The sequence below is a fragment of the Pan troglodytes genome, chromosome 20 (genome assembly GCF_028858775.2).
Source record: "Pan troglodytes isolate AG18354 chromosome 20, NHGRI_mPanTro3-v2.0_pri, whole genome shotgun sequence".
Classification (NCBI taxonomy): domain Eukaryota; kingdom Metazoa; phylum Chordata; class Mammalia; order Primates; family Hominidae; genus Pan; species Pan troglodytes.
The window spans coordinates 49613547-49637168 of record NC_072418.2 but is presented as its reverse complement, the minus strand read 5'-3'; the positions used below and the strand labels follow the sequence as shown (position 1 = coordinate 49637168).

Sequence of the window (23622 nt, the reverse complement as noted above, 5' to 3'; positions counted from 1 at the left end):
GGTCTTGAACTCCTGGGCTCAAGCAATCCTCCTACCTCGGCCTCCCAAAGTGCTGGGATTACAGGTGTGAGCCACCGCGCCCAGCTGAACCTCAGTCTTTAGAACCTTGGAATCCTAGATTCATAACGTGCTTAGCATGGAATTCTAAAACTGTAGAACCTGAGAATTCTAGAATCAGAACCATAGCATTCAAGAATTCCGAATGATAGAATTCAGCTAAAATAACAACAGAACTTTAGATTACACATCTTAAATCTCCCAAGTTATAGACTCTCAGAACATGAGAATTTTGGAACTATGGGATTTGAGGGTAATAGAAACATAGGCGCATCAAATTTGAGAGTCTTAGATGTCTAGAATCATATAAGCTTGAAACCATCGTAACCTAGAATCCTGGAAATTCTGGACTCCCAGAACTTTGAACAATCAAATTCTAGAATCCAGCCAGGTGTGGTGGCTCATGCATGTAATCTCAGCACTTTGGGAGGCCAAGGTAGGTGGATCACTTGAGCCCAGGAGTTTAAGACCAGCCTGGGCAACATGGCGAAACCCTGTCTCTACAAAAAAAAATTAAAAATTAGCCAGGCATGGCAGCATGCATCTGTGGTTCCAGCTACTTGGGACTCTGAGGAGGGAGGATTGCTTGAGCCCAGGAGGTTGAGGCTGCAGTGAGCCGTGATTGTGCCACTGCATTCCAGCCTGGGTGACAGAGCAAGAACTTGTCTCAAAAAAAGAAAAAAAAAATTCTAGAACCTCAGAAGCCTAGATCCACATAAACTTAGAAACATACAATTCAAGAATTTACTGGAACAATCAAATTCTAGAATCTTAGAAGCCTAGAGCTAAAGAAGCATAGAAACATCAAATTCTAGAATCTTGTATGTATATAATCCTAGAACCTTGGAATCTGCAGATTCTGGAGGTAGAGAAGCCTAGAATTGTAGAACCCTAGAACTGTCAAATTTTAGAGTTTAGATATATAACACCCTAAAATCTTGGACATTAAAGAGTCTTAGAAGTCATTAAAGAGTCTTAGAAGTCTTAGAAGACATTGAAGAGTCTTAGATTCATAGATGTCTAGAGTTCTAGAAACTTGGACATCAAACTCTGAAGCCTTAGAAATACGGAATCAGGTCAGGGGCAGTAGCTCACACCTGTAATCCCAGCACTTTGGGAGGCTTAGGTGGGTGGATTGCTTGAGCCCAGGAGTTCAAGACCAGCTTGTACAACATGGAAAGACCCCATCTCTACAAAAAATACGAAAAATTAGCCGGGCATGGTAGTGCGTGCCTGTAGTTTCAGCTACTCAGGAGGCTGAGGTGGGAAGATCACTTGAGCCTGGGAGGCAGAGGTTGCAGTGAGCCGAGATTGTACCATTGCACACTCTAGTCTCGGTGACAGCCAGACTGTTTCTTAAAAAAAAAAAAAAAAGAAATACAGAATCATAGAACCTTCATAAAATAGGTTTTTAGTAAACTCTAGAATCTTCGATGTATAGTGTCCCTAGAACTGTGGAAACACTGAACTCTACAGCAATGGTTCTTGACCAGGGGCCGTTTCGCTCCTAGGGGATGTTTGGCAAGGGTTGGAGATGGTTTTGTTTGGTATGCTGGGATAGTGCTACTGGCATCCAGTAGGTAGAAGTCAGAGATGCAGCTAAACATCCTACAATACACAGAGCAAGTGCCCTAAAACAAGGAATTATCCTGGGCACTGTGTTAGTGTCACGGGTTGAGGAACCCAGCCCTAGGGTGTTCAGAGTCTAGTCACAGCACATTAGAACCAATAACACACACACACACACACACACACACACACAAGTCGGGCGCGGTGGCTCACGCCTGTAATCCCAGCACTTTTAGGAGGCCAAGGCAGGTGGACCATCTGAGGTTAGGAGCGCGAAACCAGCCTGACCAACATGGCGAAACCCCGTCTCTACTAAAAACAAAAAAATTAGCTGGGCGTGGTAGTGGGTGCCTGTAGTCCCACGCCCAGCTAATTTTTGTATTTTTAGTAGAGACGAGGTTTCACCATGTAGGGCAGGCTGGTTTCGAACTCCTGACCTCAAATGATCTGCTCTCCCCAGCCTCCCAAAATACTGAGATTACAGGCGGGAGCCACTGCACCCGGCAGTCGTCGGGATTTTGAGTCTAGCCCTCCTACTTAATCAAGACCCCCCGATAGTTAGGAAAACTGTGGCTGAAAGTGAGAAAATGACCAGGGCAGCAGCAGCCAGTGTTCTTACCCAGACGGCAAGAGTAGACTCTTTTGAGCCTGAGGCTTAGGGTCAAGGTTCAAGCCTTCCAGGTAACCTCTCTTCCCCTTCTCACCCGTTCCCTTGTTCCCTGTCCTACCAGACTGCAAGTTTAACTGTCACAAACGCTGCGCCACCCGCGTCCCTAATGACTGCCTGGGGGAGGCCCTTATCAATGGAGGTGAGAGGCTGGGGGGATGCTGGGGAGAAAGGGGAAGGGGCAGGACTGGGTGGAGACCCCTTTGATGCCTCCATCCCCACAGATGTGCCGATGGAGGAGGCCACCGATTTCAGCGAGGCTGACAAGAGCGCCCTCATGGATGAGTCAGAGGACTCCGGTGTCATCCCTGGCTCCCACTCAGAGAATGCGCTCCACGCCAGTGAGGAGGAGGAAGGCGAGGGAGGCAAGGCCCAGAGGTATACACAGAACCCTCCAAGAGACCCTGGGGGAAGTGAACCTGCACAGTGAACCTCAATTTCTTTTTCTCTACAATGGGCTGACATCACCTTATATTTATAAATTTTCCCAGTTCCTGAGGCAAACCTTTTAAAGCACTACAATTTTTTTAAAATAATTTTTTGTTTGAGACAGGGTCTCGGTCTGTTGCCCAGGCTGGTGCAGTGGTGCAGTCTTGACTCACTGCAGCCTTGACCACCTGGGCTCAAGCGATCCTGCCACCTTAGCCTCTCGAGTAGCTGGGACCACAGGCTTGTCCACCACACCCAGCTAATTTTTGTATTTCTGTAGAGACAGGGTCTACCCTATGTTGCCCAGGCTGGTCTTGAACTCCTGACTCCTGAGCTCAAGTGATCCACCCGCCTCAGCCTCCCAAAGGGTCTTGCTTTGTTGCCCACTGGAGTGCGGTGGTGTGATTGTGGCTCACTGTAACCTCAAACTCCTGGGCTCAGGTGATCCTCCTGCCTCAGCCTCCCGAGTATCTGGGACTACAGGGATGCACTGCTATCCCTGGCTAATTTTAGACGGCGTTTCACTCTTGTTGCCCAGGCTGGAGTGCAGTGATGCAATTTCAGTTCATTGCAACCTCTGCCTCCTGGGTTCAAGCGATTCTCCTGCCTCAGCCTCCCAAGTAGCTGGGACTACAGGCACCCGCCACCATGCCTGGCTACTTTTTTTGTATTTTTAGTAGAGACAGGGTTTTGCCATGTTGGTCAGGCTGGTCTTGAACTCCCGACCTCAGGTAATCCACCTGCCTCGGCCTCCCAAAGTGCTGGGATTACAGGCATGAGCCACCGCGCCTGACCTATATTCCTCTTCTTTTTTTTTTTTTTTTTTTTTGAGATAGGGGCTCTTGCTATGTTGCCCAGGGTGGTCTTGAACTTCTGGGCTCAAGCAATCCTCCCACCTCAGCCTCCCAAAGTTCTGGGATTACAGGTGTGCGCCACTGTGCCCCCAGCCTATGCATTTTTAAACTATACACGGAGTTCATACTTAGCTCCACTGGAATGTGAGCTCAGGTGCATGAGGGCAAGGATATTTTCTGCCCTCCCAGGTACCTAGGACAGGACTGGCTCAGATCAGGCACTTCCTATCTGGGTGTGGCGTGAATGTTTATTGAGAAAGCACAGTTCACACAGGTGCTGGAGGGTGACAGCCCAGATCCCAGCTCTACCACTTCACTTGCTAGGCGCTTCCCTGTGTGCCACGGTTTCCTCCTGGGGCGATGAGGTACCTACCCCACAGGGTGATAAACCTGGGGTAGGGGTAAGGGGGCACCCTCACAGGTGCACTGGAAAATATTTAATGAGCACCTGCTGTGTTCAAGCACACAGCTATGAACAAAAGAGGTAAAAGTCTGCCCTTCTGGAGCTGACTGCCTCAGCGGGGAGACAGCTAATAAATGCATCCATAGCATCGGGTATTGGTAATGGTGATTAAAACAAGAGGAGATGGAGAATGGGGGACATGCTATCTTAGGGTCCTTCAAGGAGACCTCGCTGAGGAAGTGGCAGTTGAAGGGAGGGGAGGGAAGGAGCCTTGTGGGGCTCTGGGGGAAAAGGCTTCCAGGCAGAGGCAACAGCGAGCGCAAAGGCCCTTGGGTGGAGGCACCGTGTTCCAGGGACAGCAAAGAGACCCATGTAGCTGCAGCAGGGAGGGCGAGGGGAAGAGGGTTGGACAGAAAGGGGATGGGTAAGCCAGTTACAGTGACGACAGAGTGTTTTCCTGTGGTGCCTCCCAACCCAAGCAGCCTGAAGCCGCAGGTTCCCTTTCTCCCACGTCTTTCCTGGGAATGCCTAGTAACACAGTCATACACTGTCAAGAGTTGGACCTTGAGGGATTGGGGGTGGCGGGTGTGGGGAGAGGCAGCCTATTTCACAGATGGGGAAACTGAGTCTCAGGCAAAGAGATGTGATCAAGGCCACCCAGGTTCTGATCTAGCACAGGGATCCAGAGATTGTTGGTTCCAGAGTTGAGCAAGTCACTTAATCTGTCAAGTCTCAAACTCCTGACCTCAAGTGATCCCCCCACTTCTGCCTCCCAAAGTGTTGGGATTACAGGCATGAGCCACCATGCCCAGCAGGCCACTTAATCTCTGTAGACCTTCCTTACTGTACTAACAGCATCTGCACAAATGAGGGAGGTGAGGCCCAGAGAGGTTGAATCACTTACCCAATGTCACACAGCTGGCTCCACAATTGCTGGACTAAATACCAATTAGCACTTACTGGAGGTCCTCTGTATGCCAGGCACTGTACTAAGCTCCGTAGAAAGGTTTCCACTCATCATAGCATCCCCTTTGGGTGGACAAACTGAGGCATGAAGAGGTTAGGTAATTTGCTAGGCAGCCTGACTTCAGAAAGGCCTACTACAGAAGCCCTCTCAAGAATCTCCTTCTGGGCCAGCGTGGTGGCTCACACCTGTAAGCACTTTGGGAGGCCGAGGCGGATGGATCTCTTGAACGGATTCTAAGGGTGGGTTATAAGGGTGGGACTAGGGGCAGGAGTTAGGGAAGGAGTTGAGGCAAAGAGTTCGAGACCAGCCTGGCCAACATGGTGAAACCTCATCACTACTAAAAATACATAAATTAGCCAGGGGTGGTGGCTTGCACCTAATGGTCACCGTGATTGTCCCAGCCACTCAGGAGGCTGAGGCACGAGAATCGCTTGAACCCGAGAGGCAGAGGTTGCAGTGAGCCGAGATCGCACCACTGCATTCCAGCCTGGGTGACAGAGCAAGCCTCTTAAAAAACAAACAAAAAGCAACTCCCGGGTGTGTGTTGGGGGGAAAATGTCAAAACAAAAACCAACCAAACAAAAACAGTCCCCAACTCCCTAGTTTCCCAGAGATGCCCCCTGCATTCCCAAGCAGCATGGTCACTTTCTGCATGTGACTTCTCACCCCTTCCTCTTCCTTCGCAGCTCCCTGGGGTACATCCCCCTAATGAGGGTGGTGCAATCGGTGCGACACACGACGCGGAAATCCAGCACCACGCTGCGGGAGGGTTGGGTGGTTCATTACAGCAACAAGGACACGCTGGTGAGTGGCCGGGGCGGGGCCGGGTACGGCGGAGCGAAGGCTGGAAGAGGGGCGGCTCAGCTTGAGTAGGCGGGGCTAGGTGGGTGGGGCTGGAGCTAGGCGCGAGCGGGGCCAGTAGTGGGCTGGGCCGTGCTGGAGGCGGGGCTAGAATTAGAAGTGTGGGCTATAAGGGTGGGACAACCGGCAGGAGTTAGGGAAGACCCGGGGCTCAGGGCAAGGTCGGGGGCGGGGCTAGAGTTAGGGGAGGAGCTTGGCTGGAGGAAGAGGGCTAAGTGGGGGCGAGTCTGGGGTTAGGGCGTGGGGGCTGGGCTAGGGTTAAGGCTAGGGGCGGGGCTAGGGTTAGGGCGTGTGGTGGGGTGGGGTTACGGCGTGGGGTAGGTGCTAGAGTTAGGGCGTGCACGTGGTGCTCCAGGCACCTGGAGCCCCAAGCAGCTCCACGGGATAGGGACTGGGCAGGAAAGTCTGGCGGTTCACGTGACTCTTCAAACATCTCTGCAGAGAAAGCGGCACTATTGGCGCCTGGACTGCAAGTGTATCACGCTCTTCCAGAACAACACGACCAACAGATACTATAAGGTAAGCCGCCGGGCTTTCAGCTCCCTCGGACTTCCCGCTGTGCCCACAAACTTTCCCACACCTCCTCCTACCCCCAGTTACTCCAGACAGATCCTGCAAATCACACCCTCTGCCCACCCCCAGCCTCCCTGCTTCCAGCTCATCAGCAAGTGCTGCCCATCCGATTCTGGCTCCACCACTTTCCAGCGAGGGGGACTCCGGGCAGGTTCCCTTACTTCTCAGTGCCTCACGCTTCTCACCTGTAAAATGCCTCAAATGCTAATACTCACCTCAGGGCTGGTGCGAGAATTCGAAGAGCCAATCCACTAAACCAATCGGCTTAAGGCGTGGTATATATTAAGCTCCCAGTAATTCTAAGGCTGTTCTCACTATTCCTTTATTTTTTGTTATTTATTTATTTTTTGAGACAGAGTCTCACTCTGTCGCCCAGCTGGAGTGCAGTGGCGCGATCTCGGCTCACTGCAACCTCCGCTTCCCGGGTTCAAGCGATTCTCCTGCCTCAGCCTCCCACCCGAGGACTACAGGTGAATGCCACCACACCCAGCTAATTTTTGTATTTTTAGTAGAGACGGGGTTTCACCATGTTGGACAGGATGGTCTTGATCTCTTGACCTCATGATATGCCCCCCTCGGCCTCCCAAAGTGCTGGGATTACAGGCATGAGCCACCGCGCCCGGCCTCACTATTTCTTTATAATTAATGTATTGCATTATGTGTGCGTATTCGTCACCACCTCCCATGCCCACACTGTGTCCCAGCCACTGTCTTCCACCTGGATGGTTTCAGCCTTCTCCTTGCAGGGTCCTTGCTTCTGACCTCACAACCTCTGTCATTTCCCCCACAGCCAGGGGAGTCTTTATTAAAACCGTCAAACCCCCCAGTGGCTCCCATTGTCTTAGAGTAATAAAACCTGGACTCCAGCTGTTACCTGCCCTGGAGCGTCTTCCTTAAACTTTCCATGGCTGGTTCCTTATCATCTTCCCATTTTGCTCAGACCACACCATCTAAAATGCTGTCCTTGGCCAGGCATGGTGGCTCACGCCTGTAATCCCAGCGCTTTCAGAGGCCGAGGCGGGTGGATCACTTGAGATCATGAGTTCGAAACCAGCCTGGCCAATATGGTGAAACCTTGTCTGTACTAAAAATACAAAAATTAGCTGGGCATGGTGGCGGGTGCCTATAACCCCAGCTACTTGGGAGGCTGAGGCAGGAGAATTGCTTGAACCTGGGAGGTGGAGGTTGCAGTGAGCTGAGATCGTGTCACTGCACTCCTGCCTGGGCAACAGAGCAAGACTCCATCTCAAAAAAATAAAATAAAATAAAATGCTGTCCTCACCATGCCCCCCCGACGTGTCCATGTCATCACCTGGTTTTATGGGCTGCCTAAGTCACTCATTCTTTCCTCTCTCCTACCTCCCTCCTTCCTCTTTTGACACGTTTCCCACCCCATGGTCCCTGTGCCTTCTGTCCCGCCTGGGTCCCCTCAGCCTCCTTCCTGGTTCTCTGTCTCCATCTCATTCTATTCCATCTGCCCTCCGCACACAAGCGGATGATGCTCAAAAGCCTTCAGTGGCTTCCTAGGGCCCTTGGACAAAGCCCAGGCTCTTCCTTGTGGCCCGCAAAGCCCTGTGTGGCCTCATTTCCTCCATTTATTATCAAACGTTTATTTTTGAGACGGAATCTCGCTTTGTCACCTAGGCTGGAGTGCAGTGGCGCGATCTTGGCTCACTGCAACCTCCGCCTCCGGGGTTCAAGTGATTCTTCTGCCTCAGCCTCCCAAGTAGCTAGGATTATAGGTGTGTCACCACGCCTGGCTAATTTTTGTATTTTTAGTAGAGATGGGCTTTCACCATGTTGGTCAGGCTGGTCTCGAACTCCTGACTTTGTGATCCGCCCACCTTGGCCTCCCAAAGTGTTGGGATTACAGGCATGAGCCACCACACCCGGCCCATTTATTTATTTTGAGACAGGCTCTTGCCCTGTCTCCCAGGTGCAGTGGCATGATTATGGCTCACTGTAACCTCTGCCTCCCTGGCTCAAATGATTCTCCCACCTCCACAGTAGCTGGGATTACAGGTGCGCACCACCACACCTGGCTAGTTTTTTTATTTTTTGTAGAGATGGGGGTCTCATTGTGTTGCTCTGGCTGGTCTCAAACTCCTGGGCTCCAGCGATCTGCCTGCCTTGGCCTCCCAAAGTGCTGGGATTACAGGCTTATGGCACCATGCCTAATTTTTAAATTTTTTGTAGAGCTGGGGTCTCACTGTGTTGCCCAGGCTGGTCTTGAACTCCTGGGCCATCTGCCCACCTCGGCCTCCCAAAGTGCTGGGAGTACAGGCACGAGCCACCACATCCGGCCATCAAATGTTTATCAAGCTTTTACTATGTCCAGGCACCGCCCAGGTGATGGGGATACAGCTTGGCTTTTGAGCATAGCCTTTCCTTAGGGCCTTTGCACATGCTGTTCCCCTACTCCTTGCCAACTGGCTTCTTCTTACCTTTCTGGTCTCTGCTTCAATATCACTTCTGCCAGTAATTATTATTATTATTATTATTTTTGAGACGGAATCTCACTCTGTCGCCCAGGCTGGAGTGCAGTGGTGCGATCTTGGCTCATTACAACCACCGCCTCCCAGGTGCAAGCGATTTTCCTGCCTCAGCCTCCCGATTAGCTGGGATTACAGGCGCACACCACCACGCCTGGCTAATTTTTGTATTTTCAGTAGAGACGGGATTTTGCCATGTTGGCCAGGCTGGTCTCGAACTCCTGACCTCAAGTGAGCTGCCCGCCTCGGCCTTCCAAAGTGTTGGGATTACAGGCATGAGCCACCGCACCTGGCCTCTGCCAGTAATTATAAAAGAACAGTGAGAACAGGCTTAGAATTACTGGGAACTTGTCTGACCACTGTGCAAACCAGGCCCATCCCTATCAACATGGATCCTGTGTATCCTTCTGGGTAAGCACTAGAATTCCAGGGTCTGCCTGGCATCCTCACCTGTGCTGGTTCCACGTCCTGCAGGAAATTCCACTGTCAGAAATCCTCACGGTGGAGTCCGCCCAGAACTTCAGCCTTGTGCCGCCGGGCACCAACCCACACTGCTTTGAGATCGTCACTGCCAATGCCACCTACTTCGTGGGCGAGATGCCTGGCGGGACTCCGGGTGGGCCAAGTGGGCAGGGGGCTGAGGCCGCCCGGGGCTGGGAGACAGCCATCCGCCAGGCCCTGATGCCCGTCATCCTTCAGGACGCACCCAGCGCCCCAGGCCATGCGCCCCACAGTAAGTCCTCCCACCCCGGGTCCTTGAGAGAATAGGTCTAGATGGGTGGGGCAGGGTTCTGGGGAATGGAAGGGCCAAAGAGGAAAGTGGGCAATGGTGGGGTTGAGAACGCAGCTTCTGGACTCAGCAGGCCTGGGTTCAAACTCTGTTAATCACTCCTGTTAATCCCAGCGCTTTGGGAAGCCAAGGAGGGAGGATCACTTGAGGCCAGGAGTTTAAGACCAGCCTGGGCAACATAATGAGATTCCATCTCTACAAAAAATAAAAACAATTAGCCAGGTGTGGTGGCGCACACCTGTAGTTCCAGGTACTTGGAAGGCTGAGGCAGGAGAATTGCTTGAGCCTGGGAGTAGTGAGTCATGATTGCATCACTGCACTCCAGTCTGGGTGACAGAGCAAGACTCTGTCTCCAAAACAGAAAAAACAACAACAACAACAAAAATCCACAGCAAATCTCTGTTAAGCTCCTGGCCTGATATGTGGCCCTGGGCATATCACTTCCCCTCCATGAGCCTTGTCCCAGGTGCTGATAAGTCCTCATGCACTTACTGAGTGCCTCCTCTGTGCGGGACAGTGCTGGGGACCCAGTGGTGGCCAGGACAGCCCAAGACCTGCCCTCATGGGGCTCAGAGTCCAGTAGGGCAGAATACCCATCTTCAGAGAGTGACAGTCCAGGGTGGTCAGGGTTGGGACAAGGAAGCTAGGGAGCTGGAGGAGCCCAGAGGGGTACCTGACCCAATCTGGGTATATAGGGGGGCTTCCTGGAGGAGGTGACATCTGAACTGAGATCTGGAGGCCGAGGCAGGGTGAGATGTGGGAAAGAAAATGGGAGGTCATTTTAGGCAGAGGCAAAAAATGTTGAGAGAGTACCAGGTTCCCACCCTCTAGAGCTTATAATCCAGTGTGGGTGACAGACATTGATCATTAACCCATACAAGCAACGAGTGTGATGCAGAGCATTTGCGAGAGTAATCCAACTTGGTCCTAGGAGTGACATTTGAGCTTACACTTGAGGATGAGGAGGATTTAGCTAAGTCTAGGATGAAGGAAAGAGTATTCCTGGCAGAGGAAACAGCATATGCAGAGACCAGAAGGTAGAAGAGAGCTTGCTGTATTTGAGGCCCAGCAAGGAGGCCAGTGTGTCAGGAATAGCATGTTGGGGGTAGAAGTCAGAGGTAGATGAGGGTCTAGGCCATGGCTTTTAGGCCATTTAAGGGGCTCAGGCTTCTTCCTGAGGGCACTGGGGAGCCATGGCAGAGTTGTGAGCAGAGGAGGGACAGGGTCAGTCTTGTGCCTCAGTAAGATCCCTCTGGCTTCTCTGTGGGAGGTGAGTAGGAAGGGGCAGGATTGGGGCAAGGAGACCAGGGAAGGGGCTGTGGGGTGAGGACCCAGAGTTGGGGGGCGAGCAGGGGCCTAGACTGGTGGAAGAGAGAGACATTCAAATGGCAGAAGGATCGGACTTTAGAAATGTCTGGCTCTGGTTGGGTTTGTAGGGGGAAAAGTTCAAGGGAAGATGCAGGAGTCAGTCTGGGCTTTCCCTCTAAGACTCAGTTTCCTTCTCTGTACAATGGGGTCAGTCTGCCTCCCCTGGTGCTGAGATCCTGGGGTAAAATGCTCAGCAAAATCATCTGTAACATCACTCCTTTAGCCACTCAGCACATCTCATTTACTCCTCCTGGTGGCTCTATGAGGGAGGTCCTTTTATTATTCCCATTTTCTAGATGAGGAAACTGAGGTTCGTAGTGGACAAGTCACCAGCCTGAAGTTGCACATTGTATCGAACATTGGATTCAAATCTGGGTGGCCTGACTCCCAAGTCTGCTTTTGCAGGTATGGGTGGAGATAATCCTGAGCCTGGAGTCCCCTCACCTCTGTCTCTCCCCTCTCCCTAGGACAAGCTTCTCTGAGCATCTCTGTGTCCAACAGTCAGATCCAAGAGAATGTGGTGAGACTCCTGCCCCCACCTGATGCCCTCCCCTCCCACAAACCCTCCCCAGCTCTCTCGTCTCCTTGACTCCCCCTTCCCCATTTCCATTTGCACCCCTGACCTGCCCTGTCTTCACCCTGTAGGACATTGCCACTGTCTACCAGATCTTCCCTGACGAAGTGCTGGGCTCAGGGCAGTTTGGAGTGGTCTATGGAGGTGAGGACACTTCAGAGCTAACCCAGAGGGAGCCCGGGGCTGGGGGAAGCTGCTGTGGCTCCAGCCCTTTCTTTCTGGCTCCAGCCCTTCCTTTCTGATTGGTCACATGCTCACCTCCCATGTTGATTGGCTTAGCTAGATCCTTGGTGGACTGATTGCAGGTTCTCCTTTTCTCATTGGGAAAAACCAATGGACATTCCTCCTGTTATTAATAGGAAGGGTAAATCCGGCACTCTGATTGGTCACAGAGGTAGATTTTGATTGGATAGGGAAGGTAGATTCTGCACTCTGATTGACCACAGAGCTAGAACCTAGATTCTGATTGGACAGAGTAGATTCTGCATTCATATTGGCCACAGAACTAGTTCCTAGATTCTGATTGGATAAGAGGGTAGATTCTGCACTCTGGCCACAGAGCTAGATCCTAGATTCTGATTGAATAGGAGGGTAGATTCTGCATTCTGATTGGCCACAGGGCTAGATCCTAGATTCTGATTGGATTGGAGGGTAGATTCTGCATTCTGATTGGCCACAGGCTAAATCCTAGATTCTGATTGTATGGGGGGGGTGGTAAATTTTACACTTTGATTTGCCACAGAGCTAGATCGGAGTTCAATAGGACAGGGAGGGTAACTTCTACACTCTAAACTCTAAGACTCAGTTTCCTTCTCTGTATAATAGGGTCAGTCTGCCTCCCCTGGTGCTGGTGTCTCTCCCCTGTCCCCAGGACTCTTATGGGTCACACAAAACTAGATGCTAGATTCCGACTGGTTATAAATCCAGTTTCCCATGTTATACTTTCTCTTCTTCGGAGCTTTTTGTTTGTTTTTTGCTTTCCTTCTTTCTGCCTTTACTCCCAAGGTGCACCTCAGGTGGCCTTTTCACATATCTCCTGGGGCCTTCCAACTCTGCCCAACTCTGGCTGTCTCCATGGTGGGGGGCAGAGGTTGGCAGAGGTGGAGATACTCCTGCCAGGACTGGGTGGTCTTGCTCTCTCATCTCCCATCTCTTCTACTCCCTGTGCAGGAAAACACCGGAAGACAGGCCGGGACGTGGCAGTTAAGGTCATTGACAAACTGCGCTTCCCTACCAAGCAGGAGAGCCAGCTCCGGAATGAAGTGGCCATTCTGCAGGTAACCACCAGGCCGCCTTCCCTTTCTGCTTCTTCCTTTCATGGGCCAGCTGACCCAGTGTAGGGGTGGTCAGGGAAGGCTTCCGGGGGGAGGGCATATGCATGTTGAGACTGAAGGGGAGAAGGTGTTCTTAGCAGAGGGACCAGCCTGTACAAAGGCCTGGTGAGAGGGAGCATGAGGTTTTCTAGAAAGGAGGTACTGGGAGACGAGGCCAGGGAGGAGGGCGGAGCCAGACCCTTTGGACTTTCTCCTGAGGGTACTGGGGAGCCACAGAAGGCTTTTGAGCAAGGGAGGGGCAGGATCAGGTGTGTACGTTAGGAAAATCCCTCAGGCTGCCATCTGGAGGGTGGGTGGAAAGGGAAGTGATTGTAGCCAGGAGGCTGAGTGGGGATCTGGGTGGGAGAGAGGGGTTAGGCCAGGATAGGACTGGAGAATGTGAGAGGGGGTATGGATTTAAAAGATACAGATGTGCAGAGCTCTCCCCATTTCTCCAAGCTCCCCCTCCTCCCTCCTGCAACCCTGGGCCTCCACCAGAATTTCAGGATGTAAAGATCCTTCTGGGCTGGGCATGGTGGCTCACGCCTGTAATCCCAGCACTTTGGGAGGCTGAGGTGGGAGGATCACTTGAGGCCAGAAGTTTGAGACCAGCCTGGCCAACATGGCGAAACCCCATCTCTATATTTAAATAGAAAGAAAAAAAAGATCCTTCTGGGCACCTGGCAGGTGGGGTGGAGGTGGGCCTGTTCTGTCTTGGCCTGTGGGAAGCCCCCTTCCCTCTCCGAGTGCCAATACCCCAGGGACATCCTTCTCCTTGTTTGTCATCCTCCTGCTCCTATACCTGACCCTTTGGGGTCTGAGTTTGTGGGTGACCTGGGCCCTGACCCCGCTCCCCACCCTGCAGAGCCTGCGGCATCCCGGGATCGTGAACCTGGAGTGCATGTTCGAGACGCCTGAGAAAGTGTTTGTGGTGATGGAGAAGCTGCATGGGGACATGTTGGAGATGATCCTGTCCAGTGAGAAGGGCCGGCTGCCTGAGCGCCTCACCAAGTTCCTCATCACCCAGGTGCGTCTGCCCTGCCCGCTGCCACCCGCCCCTCCCCATCAGGTGTCGGCTTGGAGAGGCCCTGTATGCCTAGGGGGTCAAGCAGACACTTGCGGGAGTCACAATAGCAGATAACAGAAACCATAATCAGGCTGGGCGCAGTGGCTCACACCCGTAATCCCAGCACTTTGGGAGGCCCACGAGGTCAGGAGATCGAAACCATCCTGGCTAACATGGTGAAACCCTGTCTCTACTAGAAATACAAAAAATTAGCCGGGCATGGTGGCAGGCGCCTGTAGTCCCAGCTACTCGGGAGGCTGAGGCAGGAGAATGGTGTGAACCTGGGAGATGGAGCTTGCAGTGAGCCGAGATCGCACCACTGCACTCCAGCCTGGGCGACAGAGCAAGACTCCATCTCAAGAAAAAAAAAAAAAAGGAACCATAATTGTACAGAAGTAATAATAACCATAATAGAAAAAATAAGCCGGGCATGGTAGCACGTGTCTGTGGTCTCAGCTACTCAGGAGGCTGAGGCAGGAGGATCACTTGATCCCAGGAGTTCTGTGCTGATCAGGTGTCCTCATTAAGTTTGGCATCCATGTGGTGACCTCCCAGGAGTAGGGGACCACCAGGTTGCAAAGCAGCCCAGGTTGGAAATGGAGCAGGTCAAAGCTCTCGTGCTGATCAGTAGTGGGATCACATCTGTGAAGAGGCATTGCACTCCAGCCTGGGCAACATAGCGAGACCCCGCCTCTGAAAAGAAAGAAAGAAAAAAGAAAAATAATAATGACAATAACAATTAAAAATAATAAAGAGTATGCCAGGCGCGGTGGCTCACGCCTGTAATCCCAACACTTTGGGAGGCCAAGGCGGGTGGATCACCTGAGGTCAGGAGTTTGAGACCAGCCTGGCCAACATGGTGAAACCCTGTCTCTACTAAAAATACAAAAATTAGCTGAGCATGGTGGCAGGCACCTGTAATCATAGCTACTCGGGAGGCTGAGGCAGGAGAATCCCTTGAGCCCAGGAGGCAGAGGTTACAGTGAGCTGAGATCGTGCCATTGTACTCCAGCCTGGGGGACAAGAGTGAAACTTCGTCTCAAAAAAAAAAAAAAAATAATAATAATAATAAAGAGTAATCATAATAATAGAAAAAAAATAGACTAGCAGTAATGATAGCTATTTTTATTATAAAAAATAAATGATCAGTCAGGCTCCCTGGACCTGACTTGACTCATCTAGAAAAAAGGGGAGTCAGGCATGGTGGGGTACACCTGTAATCCCAGCTACTCAGGAAGCTAAGGCCAGAGGATTGCTTGAGCCCAGGAGTTTGAGCCAGCCTGGGCAACATAGCAAGAGCCCATCTCAAAAACAGGCTGGCTCATGCCCGTAATCCCAGTGCTTTGGGAGGCCCAGGCAAGAGGATTGCTTGAAGCCAGGAGTTGGAGACCAGCCTAGGCGACATAGTGAGATCCCACCTCTACAAAAAGAAAAAAAAAAAATAGAAAACCTAGCTGGATGTGGTGCCTGGTAGCACATGTCTGTAGTCCTAGCTGCTTGGGAGGAAGGGAGTGGAGAGGCTCTCTTGAACCTAGGTGGTTGAGGCTGCAGTGAGCTATGACCGTGCCACTGCACTCCAGCCTGGGTGACAGAGCAAGACCCTGTCTCAAAACCAAACAATAGAAAAAAGGGGCAAGCAGCCCTTTTTCTCTCATTCATTCATTCAGTTGGTCAACAAACACTCCCTAGTCCCTGCTCTGTGCTTGGTCCCTTGCTGGGCAGTGTTGAGGACACAGGGATGACCAATACAGCCCCATTCTTAGACAGTGATAGCTCAGGTGAGCAGGGCTAGGACAAGGGAGGCTGATAATGGTGATGATAAATAATGTGGTCACTAACATTTATTGAGCACTTACTATGTGCCAAGCACTCTTCAAACTCATTTAATCTTCATAGTAACCTGTGCAGTAGGTGCTATTATTATCAATCCTCTTTTATGGTTGAAGAAACTGAGGGTCAGAGACATCAAATATCTTGTCCAGGGTCACATAACTGGTGGGATTTGAATCTAGGATCTTTGCTTTTAACTAGTGATGTCAAACTCATTTGTGTTATATTCAAACAGATTTTCCTTGTGTGCCTGTGCTTTTTGTTTGTTTTTTTGAGACAGGGTCTCGCTCCGTCACCCGAGCTGGAGTGCAGTGGTACAATCATGGCTCACTGCAGCCTTGACCTCCCGGGTTCAAGCAATTCTCCTGCCTCAGCCTCCTGAGTAGCTGAGACAACAGGCATCAGCCATCACACCCGGCTAATTTTTATAAAGACATTTTTATAAAGACTTGCTATGTTGCCCAGGCTGGTCTTCAACTCCTGGGCTCAAGTGATCCTCCTGACTCGGCCTCAGCCTCGCAAAGTTCTGGGATTACAGGCGTGAGCCACTGTGCCCGGCCTCTGTTCTGCATTTCTTTTTTTTTGGTGGAGGTGCACATTAGATTCTTATCACTTATATTGTTCAATGGTTTTATCCCAGTGTTTGCCTCTTTATTTTATATTTAGTTTTTATTTACCATAGGGTTTTATTTATTTTATTTTTTATTTTTTTTTGAGACGGAGTCTTGCTCTATTGCCCAGGCTGGAGTGCAGTGGCACCATCTCGGCTCACTGCAAGCTCCGCCTCCCAGGTTCACACCATTCTCCTACCTCAGCCTCCCAAGTAGCTGGGACTACAGGTGCCCACCACCACGCCCGGCTAATTTTTTGTATTTTCAGTAGAGACAGGGTCTCACTGTGTTAACCAGGATGGTCTCGATCTCCTGACCTCGTGATCCACCCGCCTCGGCCTCCCAAAGTGCTGGGATTACAGGTGTGAGCCACCGCGCCTGGCCTATTTTATTTTTTTTTTGAGACAGGGTCTCATTTTGTCACCCAGGCTGGAGTGCAGTGGTGTAATCATAGTTCACTGCAGCCTCAAACTCCTAGGCTGAAGCGATTCTCCTATCTCAGCCTCCTGAGTTAACTGGAACCACAGGCATGAGCCACCACGTCCAGCTAATTTTTTTTTTTTTTTTTTTTTTTAATGTTTTTGTAGAGACAAGGTCTCGCCGTGTTGCCCAGGCTGGTCTTGAACTCCTGGGCTCGAGCGATCCTCCCATCTCAGTCTCCTGAGTTAGCTGGAACCACAGGCATGAGCCATTACACCTGGCTAATTTTTTTTTATGTTTTTGTAGAGACAGGGTCTTGCCATGTTGGGTCTCGAACTCCTGGGCTTAAGTGGTCCTCTTGCTGCAGCCTCCCAAAGTTCTGGGTTACAGGCATGAGCCACTGCGTCCAGCCGGACATAGAGTGGAACTTTTACGATGTTAAATATCCCCTTTTGTGGTTTCTGTGTTTCACATCCTCCCTAGAAAGGCTTCCCTCTGGTGGGTGCCTTGCCTTCTTCTGAGACATCTCTGTGGGTCTCAGAGCCATCGTTGCTGTGTTTCCTTTACCCTGGCCCAGCACCCTTATCCTCTCAGGCAGTGTGCCTGTGTTTGTCAGGCTGGCTTATGGGGTGGGGACAGAAACCCACTGATGTACCCTCATCCAGACTTTATTATTTATTTATTTTTGAGACAGAGTCTCGCTTTGTTGCCCAGGCTGGAGCGCAGTGACACCATCTCAGCTCACTGCAACCTCTGCCTCCTGGGTTCAGGTGATTCTCCTACCTCAGCCTCCCGAGTAGCTGGGATTATAGGTGTGTGCCACCATGCCTGGCTAATTTTTGTAATTTTAGTAGAGATGGGGTTTCATCATGTTGCCCAGGCCAGTCTCAAACTCCTGACCTCAAGTCATCTGCCTGCCTCAGCCTCCTGAAGTGCTGGGATTACAGGCATGAGCCATCGTGCCCGGCCACATCCAGACTTCAGGTGTGGAAAGGAATCATGGTTCTCACAGGTGGCTGCTTTCAGCAGCTGAGGGGGTTTCTCTTTCTGGCCTTCATCTCTTCCTCTCTTTTTGCCTGCTCGCTCTTCTTTCTCTCTGCAGATTTCTGCTTTCTGGGCTCTTGCCTGCCCCACACCTAAGCCCTGTGCTAAGCCTTTTACCTCCTGAGCTTATGTAGGCCTCACCACCATCCTAGGAGGTAGGTATTGTTATAAACCTCATTTTATAGATGAGGAAACTGAGGCTCAGGGAGATAGCAGTCTCCCTCGAGGTCACAGCCAAGTAGCTTTCCAGCCAAGATTTGAGTCTGGATCTATCTAGCTTCCAACCTGCCCTCTTTTCTTTTTTTTTTTTTTTTTTTGAGACAAAGTCTCACTCTGTCACCCAGGCTGGAGTGCAATAGTACAGTCTCAGCTCACTGCAACCTCTGCCTCCCAGGTTCAAACGATTGTCCCACCTCAGCCTCCTGAGTAGCTGGGACTACAGGCGCGTCCCAGCACACCGGGCTAATTTTTGTATTTTTAGTAGAGACGGGGTTTCACTATGTTGGCCAGGCTAGTCTTGAACTTCTGACCTCGTGATCCACCTGCCTCGGCCTCCCAAAATGCTGGGATTACAGGCGTGAGCCACCATATCCGGCCAATGGTTTTTTTTTTTTTGAGATGGAGTCTCGCTCTGTTGCCCAGGCTGGAGTGCAGTGGCGCTATCTCAGCTCACTGCAACCTCTGCCTCCCAGGTTCAAATGATTCTCCTGCCTCAGCCTCCTGAGTAGCTGGGAACACAGGCACACGCCACCATTCCTGGCTGATTTTTGTATTTTTAGTAGAGATGGGGTTTCACCATGTCGATCAGGCTGGTCTTGAACTTTTGATCTCGTGATCTGCCCGCCTCAGCCTCCCAAAGTGCTGGGATTACAGGCGTAAGCCACCGTGCCCGGCCTAACCTGCCCTCTTTGTTCACATGAACTGGGAGAAAATCAACTGACAAAATCTGGAAATGGGCGGGGCGAGGTGGCTCACACCTGTCATCCTAGAACTTTGGGAGGCCAAGGCAGATGGATCACCTGAGGTCAGGAGTTTTGAGACCAGCCTGGCCAACATGGTGAAATCCCATCTTTACTAATAATACAAAAATTAGCCAGGTGTGGTGGCATTCACCTGTAATCCCAGCTACTGGGGAGGCTGAGGCACAAGAATTGCTTGAACCTGGGAGGCGGAATTTGTGGTGAGCCGAGGTCATGCCGTTGCACTCCAGCGTGGGCAACAGAGTGAGACTCCATCTCAAAAAAACAATCTGGAGATGACATATACAACACATGCATCTTTCCAGCTTGGTCTCCCAGTCTGTAGAATGAGGAGGTTGGTCAGGCATGGTGGGTCGTGCCTATTATCTCAAGGTTTGGGTAGCTGAGGTGGGAAGATCATTTGAGGCCAGGAGTTTAAGACCAGCCTGGGCAACATAGCGAGATGCCATCTCTACAAAAAAAATTTTTTAAAAAAGAAAACAATCAGAATAAACACAAATATTTAAACTCTGAGACAGATACACAAGTATTTAAACTCCGAGACAGATAATAATTGCAGTCGTACAACACTCTATGCTTCTGGTGTACTTGGCATTTTGAGTTACAGAGAATCAAGAAATATGATTCTCACAGATGAATGGTTACAAATGGTAATTTTTTTTTTTCAATCAGCTCACCTTATCATACGAACAGATACAGCAGGAGAAGCTTTATTTAAGAGACACAAACAAATATATTTACCAACAAGCCATCACAAAAATAATAACTAATAACAACAACAGTAACAGCTAACATACAGTGGTTAGCTATCCTAAGCGTTTTACATGCGTCTTTAGATATGCTTTAAACCTTATAGCAACCTGTAAGGTCGGTACTCTTTTTTTCTGAGATGGCATCTCGCTCTGTCGCCCAGGCTGGAGTGCAATGGCGCGATGTCGACTCACTGCAACCTCCACCTCTCCAGTTCAAGCGATTTTCCTGCCTCAGCCTCCCGAGTAGCTGGGACTACAGGCGCCCACCACCACGCCTAATTTTTGTATTTTTAATAGAGGCAGGGTTTTGCTATGTTGGCCAGGATGGTGTCTAACTCCTGACCTCAGGTGATCCACCTGCCTCAGCCTTCCAAAGTGCTGAGATTACAGGCATGAGTCACCATGCCCAGCCAAAGTTTTTTGTAAGGATGAAAAATATTTTTTTAAAAAATGGAATCAGGCTGGGCACAGTGGCTCACGCCTATAATCCCAGCACTTTGGGAGGCCAAGGTTGGTGGATCACGAGGTCAGGAGTTCAAGACCAGCCTGACCAACATGATGAAACCCCGTCTCTACTAAAAATACAAAAATTAGCCGGGCATGGTGGTGTGTGCCTGTAATCCCAGCTGCTCAGGAGGCTGAGGCAGGAGAATCAGGAGGCCTTCTCAAAAAAAAAAAAAAAAAAAAAAAGGAATCAAAGCCCGACATGGTGGCGGTGGCACATGCCTGTAGTCCTAGCTTTTTGGGAGACTGAGGCTGGAGGATCACTTAACCCCAGGAGTTTGAGGCTGTAGTGAATGATACTGCACTTCAGCCTGGGTGACAGAGGGAGACTCCATCTCTTAAAAAAAAAAATGGGTGAGATGGGGTGGCTCACGCCTGTTATCCAAGCACTTTGGGAGGCTGAGGTGGGTGGATCACTTGAGTGCAGGAGTTTGAGACCAGCCTGGGCAACATGGTGAGACACTGTCTCTACAAATACAAAAATTAGTCAGGTGTGATGGTGTGTGCCTATAATCCCAGTTACTAGGGAGGTTGAGGTGGGAGGATGGATTTAGCCTGGGAGGTTGAGCTGCAGTGAGCTGTGATCCCACCTCTGTGCTCCGGCCTGAGTGACAGAGCAAGACTCTGTCTCAAAAAAAAAAAAAAAAAAAAAAAAATAGAATCACATAGTTGGATCTTGGAAATGCCTGCTCTGTGAGTAGCATTCAGGAGTTTACCACATGCTAGAAGATCTTGGGGTCTTCACAGCCCCTCTCATCTAGCCCAGACTTTCTAGTTTACATTTAACTCTTATCTCTCAAGTGTAAATGGTTCTATGATTCTGAGATTCTTTGGTGCTCCAGTGCCTCCTGTTTCCCTGGCTGGGGTGTCTGCAGGGGTGTGTAGGAAGGCATGGATGGGGCCAGGCACAGTGGCTCACTCACGCCTGTAATCCCAGCATTTTGGGAGGCCGAGGTGGGTGGATCACTTGAGGCCGGGAGTTTGAGACCAGCCTGGTCAACATAGTGAAACCCTGTCTCTACTAAAAATAAAAGAAAAAATTATCAGGGCAAGTCTGGGCCCGGTGGCTCACGCCTGTAATCCCAGCACTTTGGGAGGCCAAGGTGGGGGAATCACGAGGTCAGGAGTTTGAGACCAGCCTGGCCAACATGGTGAAACCCCATCTCTACTAAAAATAGAAAAAATTAGCTGGGCATAGTGGCCAGCGCCTGTAATCCCAGCTACTCGGGAGGCTGAGGCAGGAGAATCACTTGAGCCCTGGAGGTAGAGGTTGCAGTGAGCCGAGATTGTGCCACTGCACTCCAGCCCAGGCGACAGAGTGAGACTCTGCCTCAAAAAGAAAAAAAAAAATTAGCTGGGCGTGGTGGTGCAAGCCTGTAGTCCCAGCTACTTGGGAGGCTGAGGCAGGAGAATCACTTGAACCCAGGAGGTAGGGGTTGCAGTGAGCTGAGATCATGCCACTGCACTTCCAGCCTGGGCTACAGAGCAAGACTCTGTCTCAAAAAAAAAAAAAAAAAGGTATGGATGGGTTTGGAGGGCTGGCTGCTGAGGTTGGGATTTGGCTGAGTACCTATCTACCTTTCTTACTGGGCCCATCTGCTCCCCTCAGATCCTGGTGGCTTTGAGACACCTTCACTTCAAGAACATTGTCCACTGTGACTTGAAACCAGAAAACGTGTTGCTGGCATCAGCGGACCCATTTCCTCAGGTCAGTTATGTCCCCTCCTGATTTGGGGAAATCCAGGCAACACTGATGGCCAGGGTGGGGGTGGGGAAGGGGATTATACTAATCAAGATGTGGGGGCGAGGCACAGTGGCTCTTGCCTGTAATCAGCATTTTGAGAGGCTGAGGCAGGAGGATCATTTGAGCCCAAGAGTTTGAGACCAGCCTGGGCGACATAGCGAGACCTCATCTATACAAAAAATGAAAAAAAAAAATAGCCGGGAATGGTGGCGTGTGCCTATAGTCCTAGCTGCTTAGGAGGCTGAGATGGGAGGATTGCTTGAGCCCAGGAGTTGGTGGCTGCAGTGAGCTATGATTGTGCCACTGCACTCCAGCCTGAATAACAGAGTGAGAGCTGTCTCTTAAAAAAAAAAAAAAAAAAAAGACTGGGTGCGGTGGCTCATGCCTGTAATCCCAGCACTTTGGGAGGCCGAGGCGGGCAGATCACGAGGTCAGGAGATCGAGACCATCCTGGCTAACACGGTGAAACCCCTTCTCTACTAAAAATACAAAAAAATTAGCGGGGCGTGGTGGTGTGCGCCTGTAGTCCCAGCTACTTGGGAGGCTGAGTTAGGAGAATGGCATGAACCCGGGAGGCGGAGCTTGCAGTTAGCCGAGATCACACCACTGCACTCCAGCCTGGGTGACAGAGCGAGAGAGCGAGACTCAGTCTCAAAAAAAAAAAAAAAAAAAAAAAAAAAAAAAAAATATATATATATATATATATATATATATATATATATATATAGTTTATCCCAACATATAGCACTTTATTCAACATGTAGTCAACATAAAAATTATTAAGGCCAGGGGAGGTGGCTCATGCCTATAATCCCAGCACTTTGGGAGGCCAAGATGGGAAGACGGCTTGAGACCAGGAGTTCAAGTCTGAAGTGAGCTATGATTGTGCCACTGCACTCCAGCTGGGGTGACAGAGCAAGACCCTGTCTCTTAAAAAAGAAACAAAACTCAATGAAATATTCTGCTTGTTTTTCATACTATGTCTTCAAAATCTGGTGTGTATAACAGTTGGGGAAATAGATTGACATGCCCAAGTTGTTCCAAACATATTTAAAAGTTTTCTGGTTGGGCGCAGCGGCTCATGCCTGTAATCCCAGCACTCTGGGAGGCTGAGGCGGGCAGATCACTTGAGGTCTGGAGTTGGATACCAGTCTGGCTAACATGGCGAAACCCCGTCTCTACTAAAAATACAAAAATTAGCTGGGCATGGTGGCGGGAACCTGTAATCCCAGGTTCTCAGGAGGCTGAGGCAGGAGAATTGCTTGAACCCAGGAGGGTGAAGGTTGCGGTGAGCCGAGATCACACCACTGCACTCCAGCCTGGACGACAGACCAAGACTCGTCTCAAAAAAATAATAATAAAATAAAAATTTAAAAAAAGATCCATAGGAAAGCATAGATCTTGGAAAAGAGAAAGAGCTATAAGATCTGTAGAAAGGGCAGAGTACCTCAGGAAAGGGTGGCTGTCACATTGAGATTCAGCTCAGGGGTTGGGGCGCGGCTGGTTTCAAAGGTGACAGAGGCTTCAGGCTTCAAGGATTTGGGACTCTATCCTGCAAGCAACAGTGAGCCAAGGAAGGGTTTTGAACAGGGAAGGGACAGTACATGAACAGAGCTGGGAACCAAGGCTGAGAGGTAGGCAGCAGAGCAAGACCTTGAACCCAGGTCTTGCTGGCTCCAAAGCCTGTCCATGACCTTAGACTGCAGCCATTAACAGTGAGGGAATGGGGCCAGGTGTGGTGTCACATGCCTGTA

General features: G+C 50.5%; 1 protein-coding gene across 8 annotated transcripts in view; it reads left to right on the top strand.

Annotated features, from left to right (window-relative positions):
- PRKD2 (protein kinase D2) overlaps positions 1-23622 on the top strand; it is a 43565-nt gene that overhangs the window by 14364 nt on the left and 5579 nt on the right. For 7 of the 8 annotated variants that reach the window (XM_016936282.3, XM_016936281.3, XM_063801935.1 and 4 more), the window contains 10 exons: positions 2358-2435; positions 2518-2671; positions 5633-5750; positions 6249-6326; positions 9347-9605; positions 11498-11550; positions 11676-11748; positions 12775-12881; positions 13783-13944; positions 21734-21832. In XM_016936282.3, coding sequence (XP_016791771.1) covers positions 2358-2435; positions 2518-2671; positions 5633-5750; positions 6249-6326; positions 9347-9605; positions 11498-11550; positions 11676-11748; positions 12775-12881; positions 13783-13944; positions 21734-21832 — 1181 coding nt within the window. The remainder of the gene's footprint in view (positions 1-2357; positions 2436-2517; positions 2672-5632; positions 5751-6248; positions 6327-9346; positions 9606-11497; positions 11551-11675; positions 11749-12774; positions 12882-13782; positions 13945-21733; positions 21833-23622) is intronic. The other variant, XM_054673534.2, reaches the window with a different exon arrangement.